The sequence below is a fragment of the Microcaecilia unicolor genome, chromosome 5 (genome assembly GCF_901765095.1).
Source record: "Microcaecilia unicolor chromosome 5, aMicUni1.1, whole genome shotgun sequence".
In the NCBI taxonomy this organism is placed as follows: domain Eukaryota; kingdom Metazoa; phylum Chordata; class Amphibia; order Gymnophiona; family Siphonopidae; genus Microcaecilia; species Microcaecilia unicolor.
Window position 1 is genome coordinate 345792653 of NC_044035.1, and position 22450 is coordinate 345815102.

The 22450-nt window shown below is 46.8% G+C and overlaps 1 protein-coding gene across 1 annotated transcript in view; it reads right to left on the reverse strand.

Annotated features, from left to right (window-relative positions):
• Nucleotides 1–20315, reverse strand: part of KCNG4 (potassium voltage-gated channel modifier subfamily G member 4) — a 50957-nt gene extending 30642 nt beyond the window's left edge. The window contains exon 1 of the mRNA XM_030202686.1: nt 19545–20315. Within this exon, the coding sequence (XP_030058546.1) occupies nt 19545–20297 (753 nt within the window). The 5' untranslated portion in view covers nt 20298–20315. The remainder of the gene's footprint in view (nt 1–19544) is intronic.
• Between the last annotated feature and the right edge of the window lie 2135 nt (nt 20316–22450).

Sequence of the window (22450 nt, forward strand, 5' to 3'; positions counted from 1 at the left end):
GATGCTATATTGGAGAAACAGGCCAGATGCTTAAGACAAGATTCAATTTACATAGACATCACATGAACAATACTGGTGCCAGTAGGGCTCCCACGCCTGTTGGTCAGCATTTTACAGGACCAGGACACTGTACCAGTGACTTCACAGTGAGAATCCTGAAAGGTAACTTTAAAACCATACAAGAACGTAAGACCTTTGAAGTCAGAATGATTGAATATTTAACACCCAACAGAAAGGACTTAACAAGGATCTGGGGTTCCTAGCCCATTATAAACCATAAAGCTGTATGTCTCTGTTGATCACCCTCCCCTCACCTATCCACACCCATCCTGTTAGAATATCAATGATATGCTTTGATGTCCCCATGCATACCTCTGACCCACCCCCATCCTCCCACCCTGTCAGACTGTCATAGTAATGCTTGAATGTTTTCACTTATATACACTGTCAGCTAGCACATTTGCTTATTTACGATCTGAGGAAGAAGGGCAACCTTCGAAAGCTAATCAAGAAATGTATTAAGTTATGTCCAATAAAAAAAGGTATCATCTTATTTTCTTTTCCATGTTTTATTTTGTTTGATTTCTATTGATAACCTTTAAGAGTGGACTAACACGGCTACCACACCTCTCTACATGTAGAACCCCAAAGAATAGCAAGATTCCGGAATGCTAAAGAGTGACAAGATTCCACAGCAGAATCTCAAAGAGTAGCAACGTTCCATGTAGAACCCCAAAGAACAGCAAGATTCCGGAATGCTAAAGAGTGACAAGATTCCATACAGAATCTGAAAGAGTAGGAACATTCCATGTAGAACCTGATCTGACGAAGAAGGGCAATCTTCGAAAGCTAATCAAGAAATGTATTAAGTTATGTCCAATAAAAAAGGTATCATCTTATTTTCTTTTCCATGTTTTATTTTGTTTGATTTCTATTGATAACCTTGCTAAGTCAATAAAGAGAAAAGAAACATTGTTGCATGTGTAGATCAGGACAGAATTCCACCCCACATGCGCTGCAGTGTCTGGCAAAATATGATGGGAAGCCACCTAACTGAGCTCAAACACTGTCCTCAGGAGACTGAGCCCGATATAGCTGCAGTTAGCATTAAGGTTTAACATTGAGGGCACTGTAACTGGATGCTTTTTCCCCCAGAGTAAGTAAATGTGTTGATTTAAAACCTTTTTAAATAATGATTCTGATGTTTCCTGCTGTTATAATCTGCCTCCAATTCACTAGCAGACTCTGCTGAATAACTGAAATAGACTGATAATGGAGGGATAAGATGGGAGGCAATGATGCCCTGATTTCAGCCCTTTAAAGGGCAACCCTTACAGTCCATTTTGTCTGTAAAGCTGTTATTGGAAATGTAGAAAGACTGTCATACACAAATACATTAAAGGAAACGTGATAGTTTATCAAGTGTTCGTCCTTGTTTTTTTGATTATGGGTCAAGGACGTCCAAGTGTTAGGCACACCCAAGTCCTGCCTTCGCTACACCTCCGACACGCCCCCTTGAACTTTGGCCGTCCTTGTGACGGAGTGCAGTTGGAGACGTCCTAAATCGAGTTTCGATTATACCGAAAGATGGACGTCCTTCTCTTTCAAAAATGAGCCCCTAAGTCACCTGCTGCTGTTTCCTATCCACCTCCGGGTGGTTCGACTTCTACTCCGCAGTTAGTATTGGATGGTCTCATCTCTTTCATTTACCTTTAAATGTATATTTGCTAATATTTGTCTTGTCCCGGTTTAATGGTGGACTTTAAGACAGATTAATATTTCCTTTGTTACTTTATAATTAAATTTGTAGCTTTCTATAATGTCTTTCTCTGTTACAATAATATAAGTCTTGGATGTAAATTGATAATTTCATTAAATAAAAAGTAAAAATAAAAATAACCGGCCATGCCATATTCAGCACTGGCTGGTTAAGTTTAAATTGGGCAAAGCTATTCCAGCTGTTTTGGTGGCCTAATTTGGCTGCCAAACTTAGCTGGCAGTGCGCTGAATATTGGTGGATAGTCAGTTATATTGTGCGATAAAATCAGTTATCTGCTAAGTGCTGACCGGCAATATTCAACTGGAGATAACCGTCGATCTGAATATTGACAATAGCCGGTTATGTGCCATTTAACTGGCCAGGAGCTGTTCCTGGCCAGTTAAATGCTTTTAAATATTGGGTAGTGCGAATTTACTGGGGGATGCCTCAGGGTGCCCCACAGTCAGTCCTTTTAATCTGTGATAAGCAGCTTAGTAAAAGAAGCCCTTAAGATTGTAATCCCTCCAGGGACAGAAAAATCCCTAAGGGGTCCTTTTACTAAGGCGCACTGAAAAATGGTCTGTGCTGGTGTACACGCGTGTATTGGACACGCGCAGATCCATTTTTCAGCGCCCCTGCAAAAAAGGCCTTTTTTTGCCGAAAATGGATGTGCGGTGGCAAAATAAAAATCAGCGCACATCCATTTTGGGCCTGAGACCTTACCGCCACCCATTGACTTAGCGGTAACCGGGCAGTAATCGTCAGCGCGTGTACACTGCCAATTGCCACCTTGGTTAGCGCCATGCGGTAGAAAATTACAAATATGTTCTGCTGCACGTATGGGACGTGCATAAAAAATAGAATTACCGCCTGGAGCACGTGGTAGCCGGACAGTAGTTCCAAACTGACGCGTGTTGGACATACGTAGGTGCCTGCGCACCTTACTAAAAGAGTCCCTTAAATGTACACTGTTTTGATAGCTTGCAGGCAGTGGTGTAGCTATGTGGGGCCACGGGGCCTAGGCCCCTGTAGATTTGGCCCTGGACCCCCCTGCCAACGACCCTCTCAACCCCCCTCCCGCCGACGACCCTCTCCTGCCGCCGCCATCGCCGTGGGCTACCTTTGCTGGCAGGGGACCCCAATCCCCGCCAGCCGAGGTCCTCTTCTTCCCATGAACACTTCATTCTGTTTCTGACGTCCTGCACTTGCCATCTTGCAAGGCTTCGTTCTGTTTCTGTGAGTCTGATGTCCTGCACGTACAACGTGAAGGACGTCAGAAACAGGAAGAAGAGGACCTCGGCTGGCGGGGATTGGGGTCCCCCGCCAGCAAAGGTAGACCATGGCGGCGGCGGCGGGGGAGGGTCGGTGGCAGGAGGGGGGTCAAGAGGGTCGTCGGCAGGAGGGGGGTTGAGAGGGTCATCAACAGGGGTCGTCAAAGTTGGTGGTGGCGGCGGCAGCCACGGGGGGGGGGGGGTTGGCAATGGCGGGGGGGTCGGCAGTGATGGGAGGGGGGCTAAAATGTGCCCTCTCACCTCGGGCTCTGGACCCCCCTCCCACCGAAGTCTGGCTGCGCCCCTGCTTGCAGGTGGTATATAAGATTTTGTTTCTTTGAGTGTGTGTTTTTATTTGCTACTAGTAACGAAGGCCCGTTTCAAATCGGAATGAAACGGGCGCTAGCAAGGCTCCCCTCCGTCCCTTTGTGTCTCTGTGTGTCGCCGGCCCCCCTGCAGCCTCGGTGCGAGAGCTACAGTGCAGTACAACGGAACTTGGAGCTGAGAATGTGCTCCGCCCTCAACGTCATAATGTTTGACGCGAGGGCGGGGCCCACAGACTGTGATTTTGTGTGGCTTCAGAGCTTCGAACTTACGAACCTGGCTTCAGTGACGTCAGTGCAAATAGAACGTTGAGGGTGAGTTTTACATAGATAAATTCAAAATACACACAAAATCTCAATCAAAAACAAATATGTTCCACTCAAAGAAAGAGAAAACAACACTTAAATCAATAAAGGAAGGAAAAGCCGCTACAAGTCAACAAAGACCTAAAGAGCTAGACTGATCAAACAGGACCACTCTTCATCAGCAGCAAAAACTACTACTACTACTACTACTATTTATCACTTCTATAGCGCTACAAGGCGTACGCAGCGCTGCACAAACATAGGAGAAAGACAGTCCCTGCTCAAAGAGCTTACAATCTAATAGACAAAAAATAAATAAAGTAAGCAAATCAAATCAATTAATGTGAACGGGAAGGAAGAGAGGAGGGTAGGTGAAGGCGAGTGGTTACAAGTGGTTACGAGTCAAAAGCAATGTTAAAGAGGTGGGCTTTCAGTCTAGATTTAAAGGTGGCCAAGGATGGGGCAAGACGTAGGGGCTCAGGAAGTTTATTCCAGGCGTAGGGTGCAGCGAGACAGAAGGCGCGAAGTCTGGAGTTGGCAGTAGTGGAGAAGGGAACAGATAAGAAGGATTTATCCATGGAGCGGAGTGCACGGGAAGGGGTGTAGGGAAGGACGAGTGTGGAGAGATACTGGGGAGCAGCAGTGTACACACAAAATCAAAGTGTACACACAAAATCAAAAACACCCACAGTGTTAAATAATGTCCAACTTCTTTTCAAAGATAATACTGTTCGCTAAAACCATTAGCTTAATGCACACTTAGCTTCTCAACTCTTTTTTCATTCCTTATATAAGAGCCAGCTTCTTAGTGCAGAAGTCCCCCGTAAAGGTGGTCTTGTGTCTCCTCCTTTGATAATATCATCCTTTCCTAGTACATAAGTACATAAGTGTTGGCAGACAGGGACAGACCGAGGGTCCATCAAGTACAGTATCCTTTTTCCAACAGTGGCCAATCCAGGTCATATGCTGCTTATCCCAGAAATAAGCAGTGGATTTTCCCAAGTCCATTTTAAAAATGGCTTTTAGACTTTTAAGAAGATAGCCAAACCTTTTTTAAACCCCGCTAAGCTAACTGCTTTTACCACATTCTCTGGCAACGAATTACAGAGTTTAATTACATGTTGAGTGAAGAAATATTTTCTCCGATTCATTTTAAATTTACTACTTTCTAGCTTCATTGCTTGCCTCCTAGTCCTAGTATTTTTGGAAAGAGTAAACAAGCGATTCATGTCTACCTGTTCCACTCCACTCAGTATTGGGTCTAGTATACACTTGTCATGAGCTGATCTCTGCTAATAAGCTTATTTTGTATATATTAAATAACATTCATGAACTTATACTGCACAGCATTAGATCTGAGACTCTACTGCTTCACGACCACCTCCTACCATTCTAAAATCAAGTACAGATTTATATCCAGAAAATGTACATCAACTCGCACATGCTCAGAATATTGAACCACAAGATATATAACGCTGTAAGCAAAGGCAGGGCTCTCTGTGCAATTGACAAAGAAAAGTAATTTCTGCCATCTACAGCAGAGGTCTTTCATCTCTCTCAGTTCATCCTTCTCCTGCAGCGAAATGCAATCACACTGAGTGAACTGTAGCCAGGAATTTCAGGGGCAGAGAGAGATATTTCCCTTTGAGTTGTACCTTAAACCTGAAAAGATTATGGGGTCCTTTTACTAAGGTGTGCCAAAAAATGGCCTGCGCTGTTGTAGATGCGGGTTTCGGACGCGCGCAGGTCCATCTTTCAGCGCGCCTGCAGAAAAGGCCTCTTTTTTTGGCCGAAAATGGACGTGTGGCAAAATGAAAATTGGCGGCATCTATTTTGGGCTTGAGACCTTACCGCCACCCATTCACTTAGCAGTAGGGTCTCAAGCGTTAACCGGGCAGTAATCGTCGGCACGCATACAATTCTGATTACCATACAGTTAGTGCCTTGCACCGGAAAATAAAATATATTTTCCGGCATGTGTACTGGACGCGCGTAAAAATTAAAATTACCGCCCGGGCCACGTGGTAGCTGGGCAGTAGTTCTAAACTGGCGTGCATTGGGCGTGCGTAGGCGCCTACATGACTTAGTAAAATGGCCCCTGTGTTAGTTCCATTTCCTCAGTGAGGGTAAAACACGGAAGACCATTGATACTGGTTTGGACATTGTTTTTCCAGGCAGTTTTTGAATTCTTGTGTCGTGAGGTTCTATAGATAAGGCATGCACTGGAGGAGAGAATAAACATTTTAGACCCTGTTTACAAAGGCACGCTAGCATTTTTCATTCACGCTGAAAATTAGTGCACCCTAACCTTGTAGATGCCCATAATATTCCTATGGCTGTCTACGTGGTTAGTGCACGCTAAAAACGCTAGCATGGCTTTGTAAACAGGGCACTTAATTTTAAAGTGAATGTTTTCATATCTTGTGCTGCTTGTCATTGCTTCCTCCGACAAGGTCTGAAATATGCAAAGACAGTGGCGATCCTACGTCGGCTGCCACCCGGGGCGTATCGCTGCTGCGCATCCCCCCCCCCCCCCAGGTGCAGTGGCGTCCGTCTCCCCAGGGTGCAGCACAACACCCCCCGGCGCAATGACACCCCCCCCCTCCCCGGCGCATCAACCCCCCCCCCCCCCCCCCCCGGTGCATTTTTGACTGCTGGAGGGTGCAGAGAGGAGCCGTGCGCCTGTCGGCTCCACTGGCTTCCAGGGAACCAGCAGAGACGACAGGTGTGCGGCTGCTCTCTGCACCCTCCAGCAGCGTGCACCTGGGGCGGACCACCCTGCCCTTGCTACGCCACTGTGCAAAGAATAACGAATTCAAGGGTATGTTTGTTCTAGCAAGGGATTCCGTGGGACAGAGTTTAGTGGGAAAATGTTATTACAGGGAGCTTTTACTCTGTTATATGAAATGTTGTCTACTTCCTTAGCCTCAGCAATTTAGTTCTTGGAGTCTACATTCCTCTTACCCCCATCCCAGTTCCACATGTGTAGCACCCAGGAAATTGCTGGATTTCAGAATGGGGAATTTCCTGTGTGTTACAAGTGCCTGGAAAGGGATAGAGGATCTGAAGTGATGACCACAGTTGGTGGGGGAGGATGGTAGAGGGAGGAGCCCAGGGAGAGTTCACCTCAGCCTGAGTCAAGGGGGCAGGGTGAGAGGGAGATATAACAGACAAGTTAAAGAGTGAAGGGGTCTTGGATTGCCTGACTTCCCACCAAGGCCCATGGAAACAAGGGAGGGTCCCAGACCTTGCGAAATAAAATCAACAAAGAAAAGTTGGTATGAGATTTCTGCTACAAAGCAGGGGTGGCAGTGGGTGACCCGCTCCCACAAAAAAGGGGAGGGGGAGTGCAGGTGGCGAGAGATCCCCCGAGGGAAAATCCACCCCAGGAAGGAGAGCAGGAGACAGAGGAGCGCTATTCTTGAGATCTGAAATAAGTAGCTGGAGGGGCCAGAAATGATTCTCCCTGAAAGGACCTGGCATGTGGAGTGGAGGAGTGGCCTAGTGGTTAGGGTGGTGGACTTTGGTCCTGGGGAACTGAGGAACTGAGTTTGATTCCCACTTCAGGCACAGGCAGCTCCTTGTGACTCTGGGCAAGTCACTTAACCCTCCATTGCCCCATGTAAGCCGCATTGAGCCTGCCATGAGTGGGAAAGCGCAGGGTACAAATGTAACAAAAATAAAATAGATACTATTGGAGATTCTACATGGAATGTTGCTATTCCACTAGCAACATTCCATGTAGAAGCCTGCGCGGCCACATTGGTGATCTACATGGAATGTTGCTACTATTGGAGATTCTACACGGAATGTTGCTAGTGGAATAGCAACATTCCATGTAGAAGACTGCGCAGGACGTCAGACTCACAGAAGCAGAAGCCTGCGCGGTCACATTGCTGATCTGCAAGGACCGACTTCTACATGGAATGTTGCTAGTGGAATAGCAACATTCCATGTAGAATCTGAAATAGTAGCAACAGTGGAGGAGTGGCCTAGTGGATAGGGTGGTGGACTTTGGTCCTGGGGAACTGAGTTTGATTCCCACTTCAGGCACAGGCAGCTCCTTGTGACTCTGGGCAAGTCACTTAACCCTCCATTGCCCCATGTAAGCCGCATTGAGCCTACCATGAGTGGGAAAGCGCAGGGTACAAATGTAACAAAAACAAAACACCTCTGCTCAGTCTGAACCAACTTACATGCATTTCCATGGATCAAGCACTCTTTTTTTTTTTTTAGAAATGCTTCCGAAAATTGCCAAAATTCCAAGTTAATTTAATACTGGAGGAACATTGCACGTAAGCAGTTTATAATATCCCAAAACAATTTCTTACAGTAGAAAAGAAAAGGAATTACAAAAATGAAAGGAAAGGAGAACCAGAAGCGAATTGCCCTCCCCGGTGGCTAGAGGGGACCAGGAGACCAGGACCATGATAACAACCTTTGACTGTAAATGTTGTGAGTCCCAAGTGCAAAGAAAGGCTTCAGACTGAACAGCTTTCTATCACTGCACCAATCTATGAACCCCCGGTACTACGGTTCTTAGCCATTTATTTTGATATTTGATTATTTTAAATTTTGCTCTCTTCATTTTCATGTGCCACCAGTTGTTTATCCAGATTGTGCAGGCTCTTTAGGGAAAAAAAAAAAAGCGCTGAATTGTTCCAGGCTTCATCATGAGTCATATCGTTTTACAGTCATATTAAAATGCATTTAAGATAAGAGCCACTAAAACCCAATTAGGGCTCAGGATTATAGTTTTTGGAGGTATCTATTTATGCAAGCTAATAAGGTGCCATTAAAGAATGTCACAGCCTTATTGAAAAGACAGATCCGTCTCTTGAAGGCGAAGATCACTGGGGGCATTCTGACTTACTTGTCATGTCTAAGGTTTGAAGCTACTTTAATGGGTTTTTATTTATTTATTTATTGGGATTTGTTTATTGCCTTTTTGAAGGAATTCACTCAAGGCGGTGTACAGTAAGAATAAATTAAACATGAGCAATATAGATAGTCATAGCAGTAAAAATATTCAAATATCAATACAAAGTATGGTATACTACTTACAATGTCAACACAATACATAATAGAACATTTTAATTGACAGTGTAGGGTATAAGCAAAGATCAGTGGCGTTCCTAGGGGGACTGACACCCGGGGTGGATCGCTGATGCGCCCCGCCCCCCGGATGCAGCGCAGCCCCCCCCCAGGCAAAAGGACACCCCTACACCCCGGCGAAAGAACCCCCCTACCCCGGGTGCATGCTGCTGGGGGGGGGGGGTGCCGCGTGCCGGTCAGCTTCGTTCGTTTCCATGCTCCCTCTGCCCCGGAACAGGTTACTTCCTGTTCTGGGGCAGAGGGAGCATGGAAACGAACGAAGCTGACGGCGCGCAGCACCCCCCCAGCGGCGTGCACCCGGGGCGGGCTGCCCCCCCCCCTTGGTACGCCACTGGCAAAGATGGAACATATAGATAGGTAAGAGAGTAAGAGGAGTTAGAAAATAAGGTGACTAATTTAAAGAAAGTTGCACATGAGGTCAGAGAGAGGGTTAACGTATAGGAGTCTTTTACTAAGGTGTGCTGAAAAATGGCCTGCGCTGGTGTAGAAGCGTGTATTAGACGCGCGTAGGTCCATTTTTCAGCACACCTGCAAAAAAGGCCTTTTCGGGGGGGCCGAAAATGGATGTGCGGCAAAATAAAAATTGGTGCGCGTCTATTTTGGGCCTGAGACCTTACCGCCGCCCATTGACCAAGCGGTAAAGTCTCGCTCGTTAACTCTGCGGTAATGGTCTATGCACGTACGATGCCGACTACCACTCAGTTAGCGCCATGTGCAGGAAACTTTCCAGCGTGCTTAGTGGACGCACGTAAAAAATGAAATTACCACCCTGGCAATGCGGTAGTTCAAAGTTGATGCACATAGGACGCATGTGCACACCTATGCAGCTTAGTAAAAAGGCCCCATAGATAGGTAACTTTATATATTTATTTATTTGCATTTTGCTCACAACTTTTTCAGTAGTAGCTCAAGTTGAGTTACATTCAGGTACTCTGTCCCAGGAGTGGAATAGCTACTGTGGGCCATGGGGGCCTGTGCCCCCCCCCCCAAAAAAAAAAATTTGCTCTGGGCGCCTGGTTTGGCTGATGGGGATCCCCAACCACGGCCAGCTGAAGCCTGTCCAGCGCTGGTCTCTGGCACCGCAACATTGCCTGCCCTGCTCTCTCTTCCCCTCATGGTCAGGCGCTTGTTTTAGCCAGAGAATGTAGTAAATGTGGTTAGCTTAGCGGAGTTTTAAAAAAAAGATTTGGATGGCTTCCTAAACGAAAAGTCCATAGACCATTATTAAAATGGACTTGGGGAAAATCCTCTGCTTATTGTACTGTTTTGTGATCTTGCCAGGTACTTGTGACCTGGATTGGCCACTGTTGGAACCAGGATGCTGGGCTTGATGGACCTTCAGTCCGTCCCAGTACGGCAATACTTATGTAGATGGCATTGAAGGCAAGCAAAGGACACAAGACAGGGAGAAAAAGGTGGCGATGCTAGTGAATTAGGAGAGAAGCAACAGAAGAGGCTACAAATCATATAATTGGCCGAACTATTTGATTATTAGGACCCAGGATGAATTTTTACCTAGTAAACAATACCTTCAGACTTTCCTGGAACTGATTTTTGAAAATTGTTCTTTCATTCTGCTGTTATAAGGAAAACGTTTTGGCGAAGCGGGGCTCCAGTTTGTTCATCACAGGTCTGAAGAGCAGGCTAAAGTTGAAGAATAATTCTTTTTCTTTTGATTTCCAGGTACTAATATTGCATACTCTAGCCAAATATCTGTCCTTAAAACTCATCACAATGGTCTCAATCATATAATGCTACTCTGGCTTGGCTCCCAACCCAGTGGCTCTCTGTTAAGATGGACCCTCTTTACAGTACAAAGGCTTTGACTGCCAAAACCACTATTCAAAACGTAAGCACTCTGACCCAGAAAACAATGTGTTCATTTGAGTGGGCAACAATTCAACCAAACAGGATTTCAGTCCTGTAAATTTACAGCTTCAGCAGCCCTCGCATCACCTAGGTAGGATTCATAATGAATTTAGTATATTGCTTTTCTCTCTTTGCAAAAAAAAAAAAAAAATGTTGGCATGGAAGCACATTCTTCATTTAGTAAATATTAATCTAAACCTGGCAGAATTATAAATCCAATGTTCCTTTTTTAAAGGTGGAGCTTTAAAACCCCTGGAATGAATTCAGCATGTTCTCTGTTTGAAGGTACATAAGTATTGCCATACTGGGACAGAACGAAGGTCCATCAAGCCCCGTATCCTGTTTCCAACAGTGGCCAATCCAGGTTAAAAGTACCTGGCAAGATCCCAAAACAGTACAATACATTTTAGAAATAAGCAGTGGATTTTCCTCAAGTTCATTTTCTTTTTCAAACCCTGCTAAGCTAACCACTTTTACTACATTCTCTGGCAACGATTTCCAGAGTTTGATTACACATTGAGTGAACAAATATTTTCTCCGATTCATTTTAAATGTACTACTTTGTAGCATCATTGTGTGTCCCCTAGTCCTAGTATTTTTGGAGAGAGTAAACAAGCGATTGACGTCTACCCATTCCACTCCATTCATTATTTTACAGACCTCTATCATATCTCCCCTCAGACATCTTTTCTCCAAGCTGTTCATCTGTAGCTCTCCTTCCCCAAACAGACACTCCCACTGTGTAGGCATGTTGGACTGTTATGCAAATGAAATGCAAATGCCTGAATCAGCACATGTCAGGAAACAGTTCACTTAGGCTAATAGATTTCTGTCTAATCCTCATGTTTACTGTAAGCACATGGAACATATCTCAATGTGATTAAACAGTTTGATCTTATAATCACTGTTGCTTTCAGAAAGGAAATCAGCTGATATTACAAGTACATAAGTACATAAGTAATGCCACACTGGAAAAAGACCAAGGGTCCATCGAACCCAGCATCTTGTCCACAATAGCGGCCAATCCAGGCCAAGGGCACCTGGCAAGCTTCCCAAACGTACAAACATTCTATATATGTTATTCCTGGAATTGTGGATTTTTCCCAAGTCCATTTAGTAGTGGTTTATGGACTTGTCCTTTAGGAAACCGTCTAACCCCTTTTTAAACTCTGCCAAGCTAACTGCCTTCACCTTGTTCTTTAGCAACGAATTCCAGAGTTTAATTATGTGTTGGGTGAAGAAACATTTTCTCCGATTTGTTTTAAATTTACTACACTGTAGTTTCATCGCATGCCCCCTAGTCCTAGTATTTTTGGAAAGCGTGAACAGACGCTTTGCATCCACCTGTTCCACTCCACTCAATATTTTATATACCTCTATCATGTCTCCCCTCAGCCGTCTCTTATCCAAGCTAAAAAGCCCTAGCCTCCTTAGTCTTTCTTCATATTGGTGAAAAGCACTTCCTTCAAGTTCTGTATACGGTCTGTGCCAGAGCCGGTGGTGGGAGGCAGGGATAGTGCTGGGCAGACTTATACGGTCTGTGCCCTGAAGAGGACAGTACAAATAAAAAAGTAGCACATATGAATTTATCTTCTTGGGCAGACTGGATAGACCGTGCAGGTCTTTTTCTGCCATCATCTACTATGTTACTATGTTCAATAAACGAAAAGATAGAGTACATTCCTGAAAAATATTACCACTTTTGCCTTTTTGTGTTCCATTATAAAGGGGATCAAACAGATAGAAAGAGTGATAGCAAAAGCCAGAAGGATGCTTGAGTGAATGGAGATAGGAGTGGCCGTCAGAAAAAAAGAGGGGATGTTACTGCACCTTCAAAAAATATATATAAACAGGATAGAGTCAGTCCAGAGGGCAGCTACTAAACAGTAAATTGTTTTCATCATAAAACATACGGGGGCAGATTTAAAGACCTCAGTAGTATACTTTGGAACAGGGCTGCCGAGACACTGAGCCAGGTTTGGGGCAGGGCCGCCGCCACCCCCCACCCCCCGCAAGGATCGTTGCCATCGCCGATGCCGCCCCCCCCCTTTCAGGATCGCTGACACCCCCTGCTCGCCACAACTCTAAGTATCTTGTCTGGCGGGGATCTCAAGACCCCGCCATCAGAAGAGTCTTCCTCCAGCACTGTTCTTTTTCACTCTCCCTCACTGCCTGCCCCTGCGGCTGCTTTTCCCTCTTGTCGCACATGCTTGGTTTCAAAACTGCACAAAGGGCCTTTAAAAACTAAAGGGAACAGCGTTCTTTCATCAAAAAAAACTTTTTTAATAGTGAACTTTGATTGAAGGAAGACCCAACACGGGCCGTGTTTCGGTTTTACTGCACCTGCGTCAGGGGTCTCCAAATAAAATGCAGAGCTCACATACATCAACAGTTTTAAAGGCCCTTTGTGCTGGTTTTTTTTTTTTTTTTTTTGCTGGGACTTTTTTCTGTACTTGGTTCCCTCTCTCTGTTACTTTATGGTTTCAAAACTGAGCATGAGCGACCTGAGGGGAAAAGCAGCTGCTTGGCAGGCAATGAGGGACAGTGAAGAAGAGCAGCGCTGGAGGAAGGTCTCTTCTGCTGGTGGGGTCCGGGGGACCCCCACCAGCCTGCTGTGTCTGCTTCTCCGGGTCCTCCCCAGCCTCCAAGGGGGGCTCAGTGCTGGAGTTTTCTCTCTCCTGCTCCTGTCGGGACGCAATCACTCGGGTCCTGTCAGGAGCAGGAGAGAGAGAGAGAGAGGCCCGGGCCGGTGAATTTTGCACCCCCTGCCCCCCCTCCCCCTCGGCAGCCTTGCTTTGGAAGAAAACTGGGAAGGTGAGGTATAATAGAGACATTTATATACCTCCATGGCATAAATTCACAGAAGATGACTCCCTTTCAATTGATAGGAAGCTCTGGAATGGGGGGGGGGGGGGGGGGCATAGGATGAAGGTGAAAGGGGACAGATTTTGGAATAATCTAAGGAAATAGTTTTTTATGGAAAGGGTGGTGGATGTGTGGAACGGAGTCCCAGTGAAATGAGGACTGGATCTGAATTCAAGAACACATGGGAGAAGAACAGAGGATCCCTAAGGGAGAGAAAGGGATAGTAGAGATTAATATGTGATATGGATGAGCAGACTGGATAGGCGACATGGAGGGGCATAATCGAACGGCGCCAGCCATCTCTGGGGCCGGCTCCATAAATAGGCAGAGCCAACCGTATTTTCGAAAAAGATGGCTGGCCATCTTTTTTTTCGATAATACGGTTGGGGCCGGCCAAATCTCGACATAACTGTTGAGATCGCCAAGTTTAAGATGGCCGGCTTCGGTTTTCGCCCATAATGGAAACCGAAGCCGGCCATCTCAAAACCGGCCAAATCCAAGCCACTTGGTCGTGGGAGGGGCTAGCATTGTAGTGCACTGGTCCCCTTCACATGCCAGGACACCAACCGGGCACCCTAGAGGGCACTACAGTGGACTTTGCAAATTGGTCCCAGGTGCATAGCTCCCCTACCTTGGGTGCTGAGCCCCCCAAAACCCACTCCCCACAACTATACACCACTACCATAGACCTAAGGGGTGAAGGGGGACACCTACATGTGGGTACAGTGGGTTTTGGGTGGGTTTTGAAGGGCTCCCATTTTCCACCACAAGTGTAACAGGTAGGGGGGGATGGGCCTGGGTCCGCCTGCCTGAAGTCCACTGCACCCACTAAAACTGTTCCAGGGACCTGTATACTGCTGCGATGGACCTGAGTATCACATTTGAGGCTGACATAGAGGCTGGCAAAAAAAGTTTTTAAAGTTATTTTTTTTTGGGTGGGAGGGGGTTGGTGACCACTGGGGGAGTCAAGGGAGGTGATCTCCGATTCCCTCTGGTGGTCATTTGGTCAGTTGGAGCACCTTTTTGAAGCTTGGTCGTGAAAAAAAAGGGACCAAGTAAAGTCAGCCAAATGCTCGTCAGGGCCGGCTTTCTTTTTTCCATTATCGGGCGAAGCTGGCCATCTCAAACCACGCCCCCATCCTGCCCCTGTCCCGCCTTCACTATCCTACCGAAACGCCCCCTTGAACTTTCGCCAGCCCTGCGACGGAATGCAGTTGAAGCCGGCCAAAATCGGCTTTTGATTATACCGATTTGGCCGGATTCAGGAGATGGCCGGCCATCTCCCGATTTGTGTCAGAAGATGGCCGGCGATCTCCTTCGAAAATAAGCTGGATGGTCTTTATGTGCTTTTTTAAATATTGGAGCATAGGACTCAAAAAGTTAAGATATCTTTATACAATGTAGATGACCATTTTCTCCTGCTTGTTCTGCTGTTTTGATGACTCTTGGGTGATAATTTTATTATTAACACTTAGAGACCCCTTTACTAAACAGTGCTACTTGGCGTAACTGATTGCAACTAACTTAAGTCATTTATAAGGGCTCTCGGCATATTCTATAAACTGCACTAAAATTTAGGCTTATTCTATAAAGAACACCTAAATTTAGCTGTACTTAACAGAATACACCTAGGTGTATTTCATTTCAGTTCTGATTTTTTAGGCATGATATACAGAATCTAATCCTATGTGGTTCCACATTAACTGCTACCTCAGTCCTACGTACTAAGGAAACTTTTAAGGCGGAAACTGTATTAAAAAATTGCAGGGAATGCCCCCAACAGTTACTGCATAAGGCACTGGTTCCCAAACCCGGTCCTGGAGGCAGTGGAGACAGATCTCTCTCATTGTAAAACATAACATAGTAAATGACGGCAGATAAAGACCTGTACGGTCCATCCAGTCCGCCCAACAAGATAAACTCATTTTACATTGTATGTGATACTTTATATGTATACCCGAGTATGATATGTCCTTGCCTTTCTCAGGGCACAGACCGTAGAAGTCTGCCTAGCCCTCTTCTTGTACTAAAAGTTCTGAAGATTCTGGAATCCTAAAGAGTTACAAGATTACGGAATCCCAATTAGTAGCAACATTCCATGTAGAACCCCAAAGAGTAACATAGTAACATAGTAAATGATGGCAGATAAAGACCTGAATGGTCCACCCAGTCTGCCCAACAAGATAAACTTATTTTACTTGATATGTGATACTTTATATGTATACCTGAGTTTGATTTGTCCTTGCCTTTCTCAGTCTGCCCAGCACTGTTCTTGTACTAAAAGTTCTGAAGCTAACGTTGAAGCCCCTTAAAAGTTACACTCAAGTCCATCCCTATCTATTCAGTTATGATCAGGGCGTAGACTGTAGAAGTCTGGCCAGCACTCTTCTTGTACTAAAAGTTCTGAAGACTCTGGAATCCTAAACAGTTACAAGATTCCGGAATCCCAATTAGTAGCAACATTCCATGAGGAATCCCAAAGAGTAACATAGTAACATAGTAAATGATGGCAGATAAAGACCTGAACGGTCCACCCAGTCTGCCCAACAAGATAAACTCATTTACATGGTATGTGATACTTTATATGTATACACGAGTTTGATTTGTCCATGCCTTTCTCAGGGCAGACTGTAGAAGTCTGCCCAGCAATGTTCTTGTACTAAGTTCTGAAGCTAACGTCAAAGCCCCTTAAAATTTACACTCCAGCCCATCCCTATCTATTCAGTCACGATCAGGGCACAGACTGTAGAAGTCTGCCCAGCACTGGTTTTGCTTCCCAATTATCGGTGTTGCCACCCAATCTCCGCTAAGATTCCTTAGATCCATTCCTTGTAAACGGGATTCCTTTGTGTTTATCCCACGCATGTTTGAATTCCATTACCGTTTTCATCTCCACCACCTCCCGCGGGAGGGCATTCCACTTATCCACCACCCTCTCAGTGAAAAAATACTTCCTGACATTACTCCTGAGTCTGCCCCCCCCCCCCCCCAACCTCAGAGTGGAGGAGTGGCCTAGTGGTTAGGGTGGTGGACTTTGGTCCTGGGGAACTGAGGAACTGAGTTCGAGTCCCACTTCAGGCACAGGCAGCTCCTTGTGACTCTGGGCAAGTCACCGCCGAGAGATTAGGCCGGGCCCGGGGCAAGGCCGCCCCTCCCCTCCACTGCTGCTGCTCCCTGTCACTCCCCCCGCCGCTGCCGCCCCCCGTCGCACCCCTGCCACTGCAGTCCCCGGTCTCACATGCCTGCCTCCACGGCTCCGGGCCTCCTGCATTCAAAGCGGCAGTCGCAGATCGCCTCTCTTCTGACCTTCCCTCCCTGTGTCCCGCCCTCGTCTGATGTAACTTCCGGTTTCCGAGAGGGAGGGACACAGGGAGGGAAGGCCAGAAGAGAGGCAATCTGCGACTGCCCCTTTGAATGCAGGGGGCCCAGAGCCGAGGAGGCAGGCAGGTGAGACCGGGAACTGCACCGCCGGTGGCTGACCCTGGCGCCGGGCTCCCCTTGGAGGCCCGGGGAATTTTGACCACCTCCCACCCCTCTCGGCGGCCCTGGTCATGTTACTAAGCTGTATTAAGCACTAATGCACACTTACATCTGGATTCTATATAGCACGCTTAGACACCCATGCCACAATCCAAGCGCATTCTGTTCCGTAACTTAATTGACTTAACAAGCTTAACTTAACTGACTGTTAACAATGGTGAGTGGCTTAACAAGACAATCAGCATTGTTAACAGCACATAGCAAGCAATAATGAGCGCTAATTGGCAATAATTAGAATGTAGGTGTCAGGGCCGCCGAGAGACTAGGCCAGGCCCGGGGCAAGACCGCTCCACCTCCGCCCCCCCCCCCTCACCTCCGCCCTCCGCTGCTGCCGCCTCCCACTGCTGCCGCCCCCCGTTGCACCCCTGCCACTGCAGTCCCCGGTCACACCTGCCTGCCTTCTCGGCTCCAGTCCCCCTGCATTCAAGGCAGCAGTCGCAGATCGCCTCTCTTCTGGCCTTTCCTCCCTGTTTCATGAAAACGAGCACACACAGTGACTGAAAACAGGACAGGGCGCCACGCAATGTGAGACCAGCGCGGGACAAACGCTTTAGCTGGCGGGGGTTGGGGATCCCAGCCAGCCAAGGCACCTTCATAGTGGCAGCAGGATGGTGGCGGCGGGGAGGCGGGCCAAAATGTGCCACCCCCACCTTGGCCTCTTGCCCCCCCCCCTCCCGTCAAGGTCTGGCTACACTGCTGCTTAAATCTAGTTGCCACTTATAGAATATGCTTAGGCAGAAATGTTTTCCATGCGGATTCTCCAGGCGCCACGCATAGAATCTGGCCTTTAATGCAGCAAAAATAGCCTAAGACAGGATATGCTAAAATCATTTTACTTTAGTTATGGCATCTGCGCACACTAAGCGCATGATTTTTTTTGAGAGGGCATGTTAGGAGCAGAATATTAACATTCATGACTAACTGGTTAGCAGACAGCGGACAAGCTGTTAGCAGCTCCTAAAGAAATGGTGGTAAGTGTCACATATTGAAAAAAATAGAAATAAACTCTTTTTCATGGCCATGCTAAAAATGGGCTTCGTAAGGGCAGCTCAGCCCGTTTCTGAGCACAGCTTCATAAAATAACCCCCTTAGTTTTGCAGTTATCCTGCATTAATCTCCCATGTTTAAGCTAACAGCACTTTAGGAAAAGGTTCCCTTAGTTTAGGATCATCCTAGAAGGATCATAAGTGTTGCCATACTGGGAAAGACCAAAGGTCCATCGAGCCCAGCATCCTGTTTCCAACAGTGGCCAATCCAGGTCACAAATACCCGGCAAGATCCCAAAAAAGTACAAAACATTTTATACTGCTTATCCCAGAAATAGTGGATTTTCCCCAAGTCCCCAAGATCATCCTACATAAGCAGAAAACTATGGAACGCATTGCCAAAAGCCGTGAAAACAACTTATGATCACCCAAACTTCCGGAAATCATTAAAAACTAACCTGTTCAAAAAGGCATACCCTACCGACCCAACTTAAAATGCCTGTACCCTGCAACACAACGAAACCGAAGCTCGTAATGGACATCAAATAACTCTTCCTCTCTACGATTCCCTAATGTGTCTGTACACACGAACCTTATTCTACCACAACATCACTGTATTTGTTCATACCGGAATTGGCGAACGCCTTTACGGTACTATGTAAGCCACATTGAGCCTGCAAATAGGTGGGAAAATGTGGGTCAGGCAGACTAAATGACTCCGCGATTTCCACTTAAGCAGTGTTGTTGGATCGGATGTTCTTGTTTCCCCTGAAGAAGCCCCTCCGGCGAAACGGGTCCGTTGGGCGGGGAACCCCATTTCCGATGCTGCATCGAGCTAAGTGGGTTTTATGCACTTTCAGTTTTTAGACACACAGTGGATTTAGCATATGTCTTTAAAAAAATACCTTAAAAATATTTTTCCCACATTAAGGGAGGAAGTTGGGCTGAGACCAACGATTGATCTAGGGTGATCCTCTAGTATGAGGCATATCAGCATCTGTGCTGTAATTACACCTATCTGAGGTCTCTTCCCTCCTTCCATTCATTGTTTGACATCTCACACTCTGTAAGAGTAGACCTGCAACATATAATATTACAGTGGATACAAATGTAACAAATAAATAAATTAATAAAGGAAGTACAAGAAGTCTGCAAACAAGAGGCATCAGATGCCAGTGAAGAGAGCTATGAGATGGTGAAGTGGTAGGGAAGAGTAATAAAGTAACTTGGACAGACAGGCAGATAAATTGTGGGAGTCTCGAGCCTTCCCACGATTAGATATAAAAATTGTGAGAGCTACGCAGTAATCAATTGGAATTGGGTTGACGGCTCCCCCCACACACACACCCACACCCCACACACACACTCTCTCACTCTCACTCTCTCTCTCTCTCTCGCCTTTTCCTGAACTTTGAAAGTTAAACTTCACTGGACAGTAGACAAAAACAGTTAGAAGCTTAAAATGAGCTTTAGACCTCGCCTGAGGGCTGGACCGGGAGGCAGGACTTACCCTGTCCTCTTCGGCTCGCAAATCCGGCATGGTGCTAATGCAAAGGCTGACCGCTGTGGTGGCCACGAAGAGGATGGAGAGGCAAGCAAAGACCTTCCCGGGGATCCCCGACTGCGGGTTCTCCACCATGTCCCGAAGTTTATTCATGCAGTAGCCGCCAACTTTCCTGCCCTCGTCCAGGGCGCAGCTTTTCCCCTTTCGGCGGTGGAAGTCTTCCTCCTTCCGAATTTCGGCCAGTTCCTCCAGTTTCTGGAAGAGCCTCCTCAGGCAGCAGCGCTCCAGGTGGGCTTCCTCGATGCCCCAGTAGACCAGCTCGTCCTGGAAGGACAGGGCGCACATCTCCCGCAGCAGCCTCAGCTTGCCCGCGGCCAGAAAGCTGACGATCATGCCGAAAGCGCAGGGGTTTCGGTCGAAAAAGAACTCGTTGCGGTCTTCGTCGTAATCGTCGCAGATCTGCACGATTTCCTCGTAGCTGCTGCAGAACCGCAGCCTCCCCAGCCTGGACAGGGGAAAGTCGTCCAGGGTGCTCCAGGGCATGAAATACTTGATTCCCCCCACGTTGATAATGATCTCGCGCTTCAGATCCGCCGCGTAAAGCTCTGGGGGGTTGTAAATCCTGCGGGTCCTTTGGTAACGGAGCCCTTTGACGGCCTGGGACTCGACACTTAACGGGAAGAAGTGGTTTAGGGTGCTGGTGGACGTGTAGCTAAGGTTGCTGTAGTCCTGCTCGCTGCCTCCGGAGAGAATAGGCATTGCTGGGGCATGGGAGGATGGAGGGTGCTGGGGGCATGGGAGGGTGGAGGATGCTGTCTGGGGAGATGTCACTTTTCAGACGTCTTAGAAGTCAGCTTGAGGGGGGGGGGGGGAAAGGGTCTAGGAGAGATGCTTTCAGCCTAGTCGAACAGCCTGCGGGGTCATCTAGTCAAAAGAGTCGGCTCATTTTCACTATACTCTCACAAGTGGCAGCTGGCATTCTGTCCTTGCACGCACCCGTGTTCCACGATCTCGGTTCATAGTTTGCAAAAAAAAAAAAAAAAACCAGAGAAGCAGGGAGCAGCAGCAGCGTTTGCCCAGTGTCCCAAAACTTTTCTGCAGCCTCTTGTAGCTGATCCGGATTAATCTTTTCAGTTGATTGCATGCGCTTTACTCCGAATCGTGTAGTTTGTTCTCCATATCATTTTCACACGTCGTCTGTACAGCACTGAGGTGTTGAAGCTTTAGATAAACAGTCACGGGGCGGCGGGGAGGCAAAAGAAAAAGTGTTTTCCGCTCAGATCACAGAGGAAAAGGTTGAGTGAGCTCTGTTTGGTAATTGCTATTCCTCGTCTTTCAAAGATCAGAGCACTTCCTCGCCATCTCTTCCCACAAGTACTGCAGCTGCTACCGTCTCTCTCTCTCTCTCTCATCTAGGGAGTCCCCAGGGGAGTGGTTCCCCAATCTGGTCCTGGAGACACCCCAGCCAGTTAGGTTTTCAGAGATTTGCATGCACATCTCGCTCATGAATTTTCATTGAAAATCTGACTGCCTGGGTTGACTCCAGGACCAGGTTTGGGAACCACTTCCCTAGGTGGTGACCCTGTACACCCCTCCAAGGCACCACTCACTAGATACTGTATGTTAAGGGATTCCCCCCCCCCCCACCCATTTGGTGTCAACTGGGGAAATGCTCAGGACCTCAGGCTCCAGTGTTTCAGTGGTACTGGAGGCAGCTCTCACTGTTATAAGAACTGCCTGGTTTGCTTCCTGAATAAACAAGCAGGCTTCCTTCTTTCTCTCCCTACTGTGGGACCTTTGGTAATTATTGTAGGGATGAGAAAAAAGAGTGATGGGGGAAATTGTTCTTCCCCTGCCTACCTGGCGTCTTGTATTCCTCATAGTAACATAGTAAATGACGGCAGATAAAGACCTGTACGGTCCTTCCAGTCTGCCCAACAAGATAAACTCATTTTACATGGTATGTGATACTTTATATATATACCCGAGTTTGATTTGTCCTTGTCATTCTCAGGGCACAAACTGTAGAAGTCTACCCAACACTGTTCTTGTACTAAGTTCTGAAGCTAACGTCGAAGCCCCTTAAAATGTACACTCCAGCCCATCCCTATCTATTCAGTCACAATCAGGGCACAGACCGTAGAAATCTGCTCAGCACTATTCCTGTACTAAAAGTTCTGAAGATTCTGGAATCCTAAAGAGTTACAAGATTCCGGAATCCCAATTAGTAGCAACATTCCATGTAGAACCCCAAAGAGTAACATAGTAAATGAAGGCAGATAAAGACCTGTAGAGTCCATCCAGTCTGCCCAACAAGATAAATTCATTTTACATGGTATGTGATACTTTATACCTGAGTTTGATTTGTCCTTGCCTTTCTCAGGGCACAGACTGTAGAAGTCTGCCCAGTACTGTTCTTGTACTAAGTTCTGAAGCTAACATCGAAGCCCCTTAAAATTTACACTCCAGCCCATCCCTATCTATTCAGTCACGATCAGGGCATAGACCGAGAAGTCTGCCCAGCTACCATCCTTCTTTGTTTAATTTCTAAAGCGCTGCGTAACCCTAGTAGCGCTCTAGAAATGTTAAGTAGCAGTAGTAGTAGCATCACCACCCAATCTCCGCTAAGATTGCACGGAACCATTCCTTCTAAACAGGATTCCTTTGTGTTTATCCCATGCGTGTTTGAATTCCATGACCGTTTTCATCTCCACCACCTCCCGCGGGAGGACATTCCACAAATCCACCACTCTCTCCGTGAAAAAATACTTCCTGACATTAGTCCTGAGTCTGCCCCCTTCATGTCCTCTAGTTCTACCGCCTTCCCGTCTCTGGAAAAGGTTCGTTTGCAGATTAATACCTTTCAAATATTTGAACGTCTGTATCACATCACCCCTGTTTCTCCTTTCCTC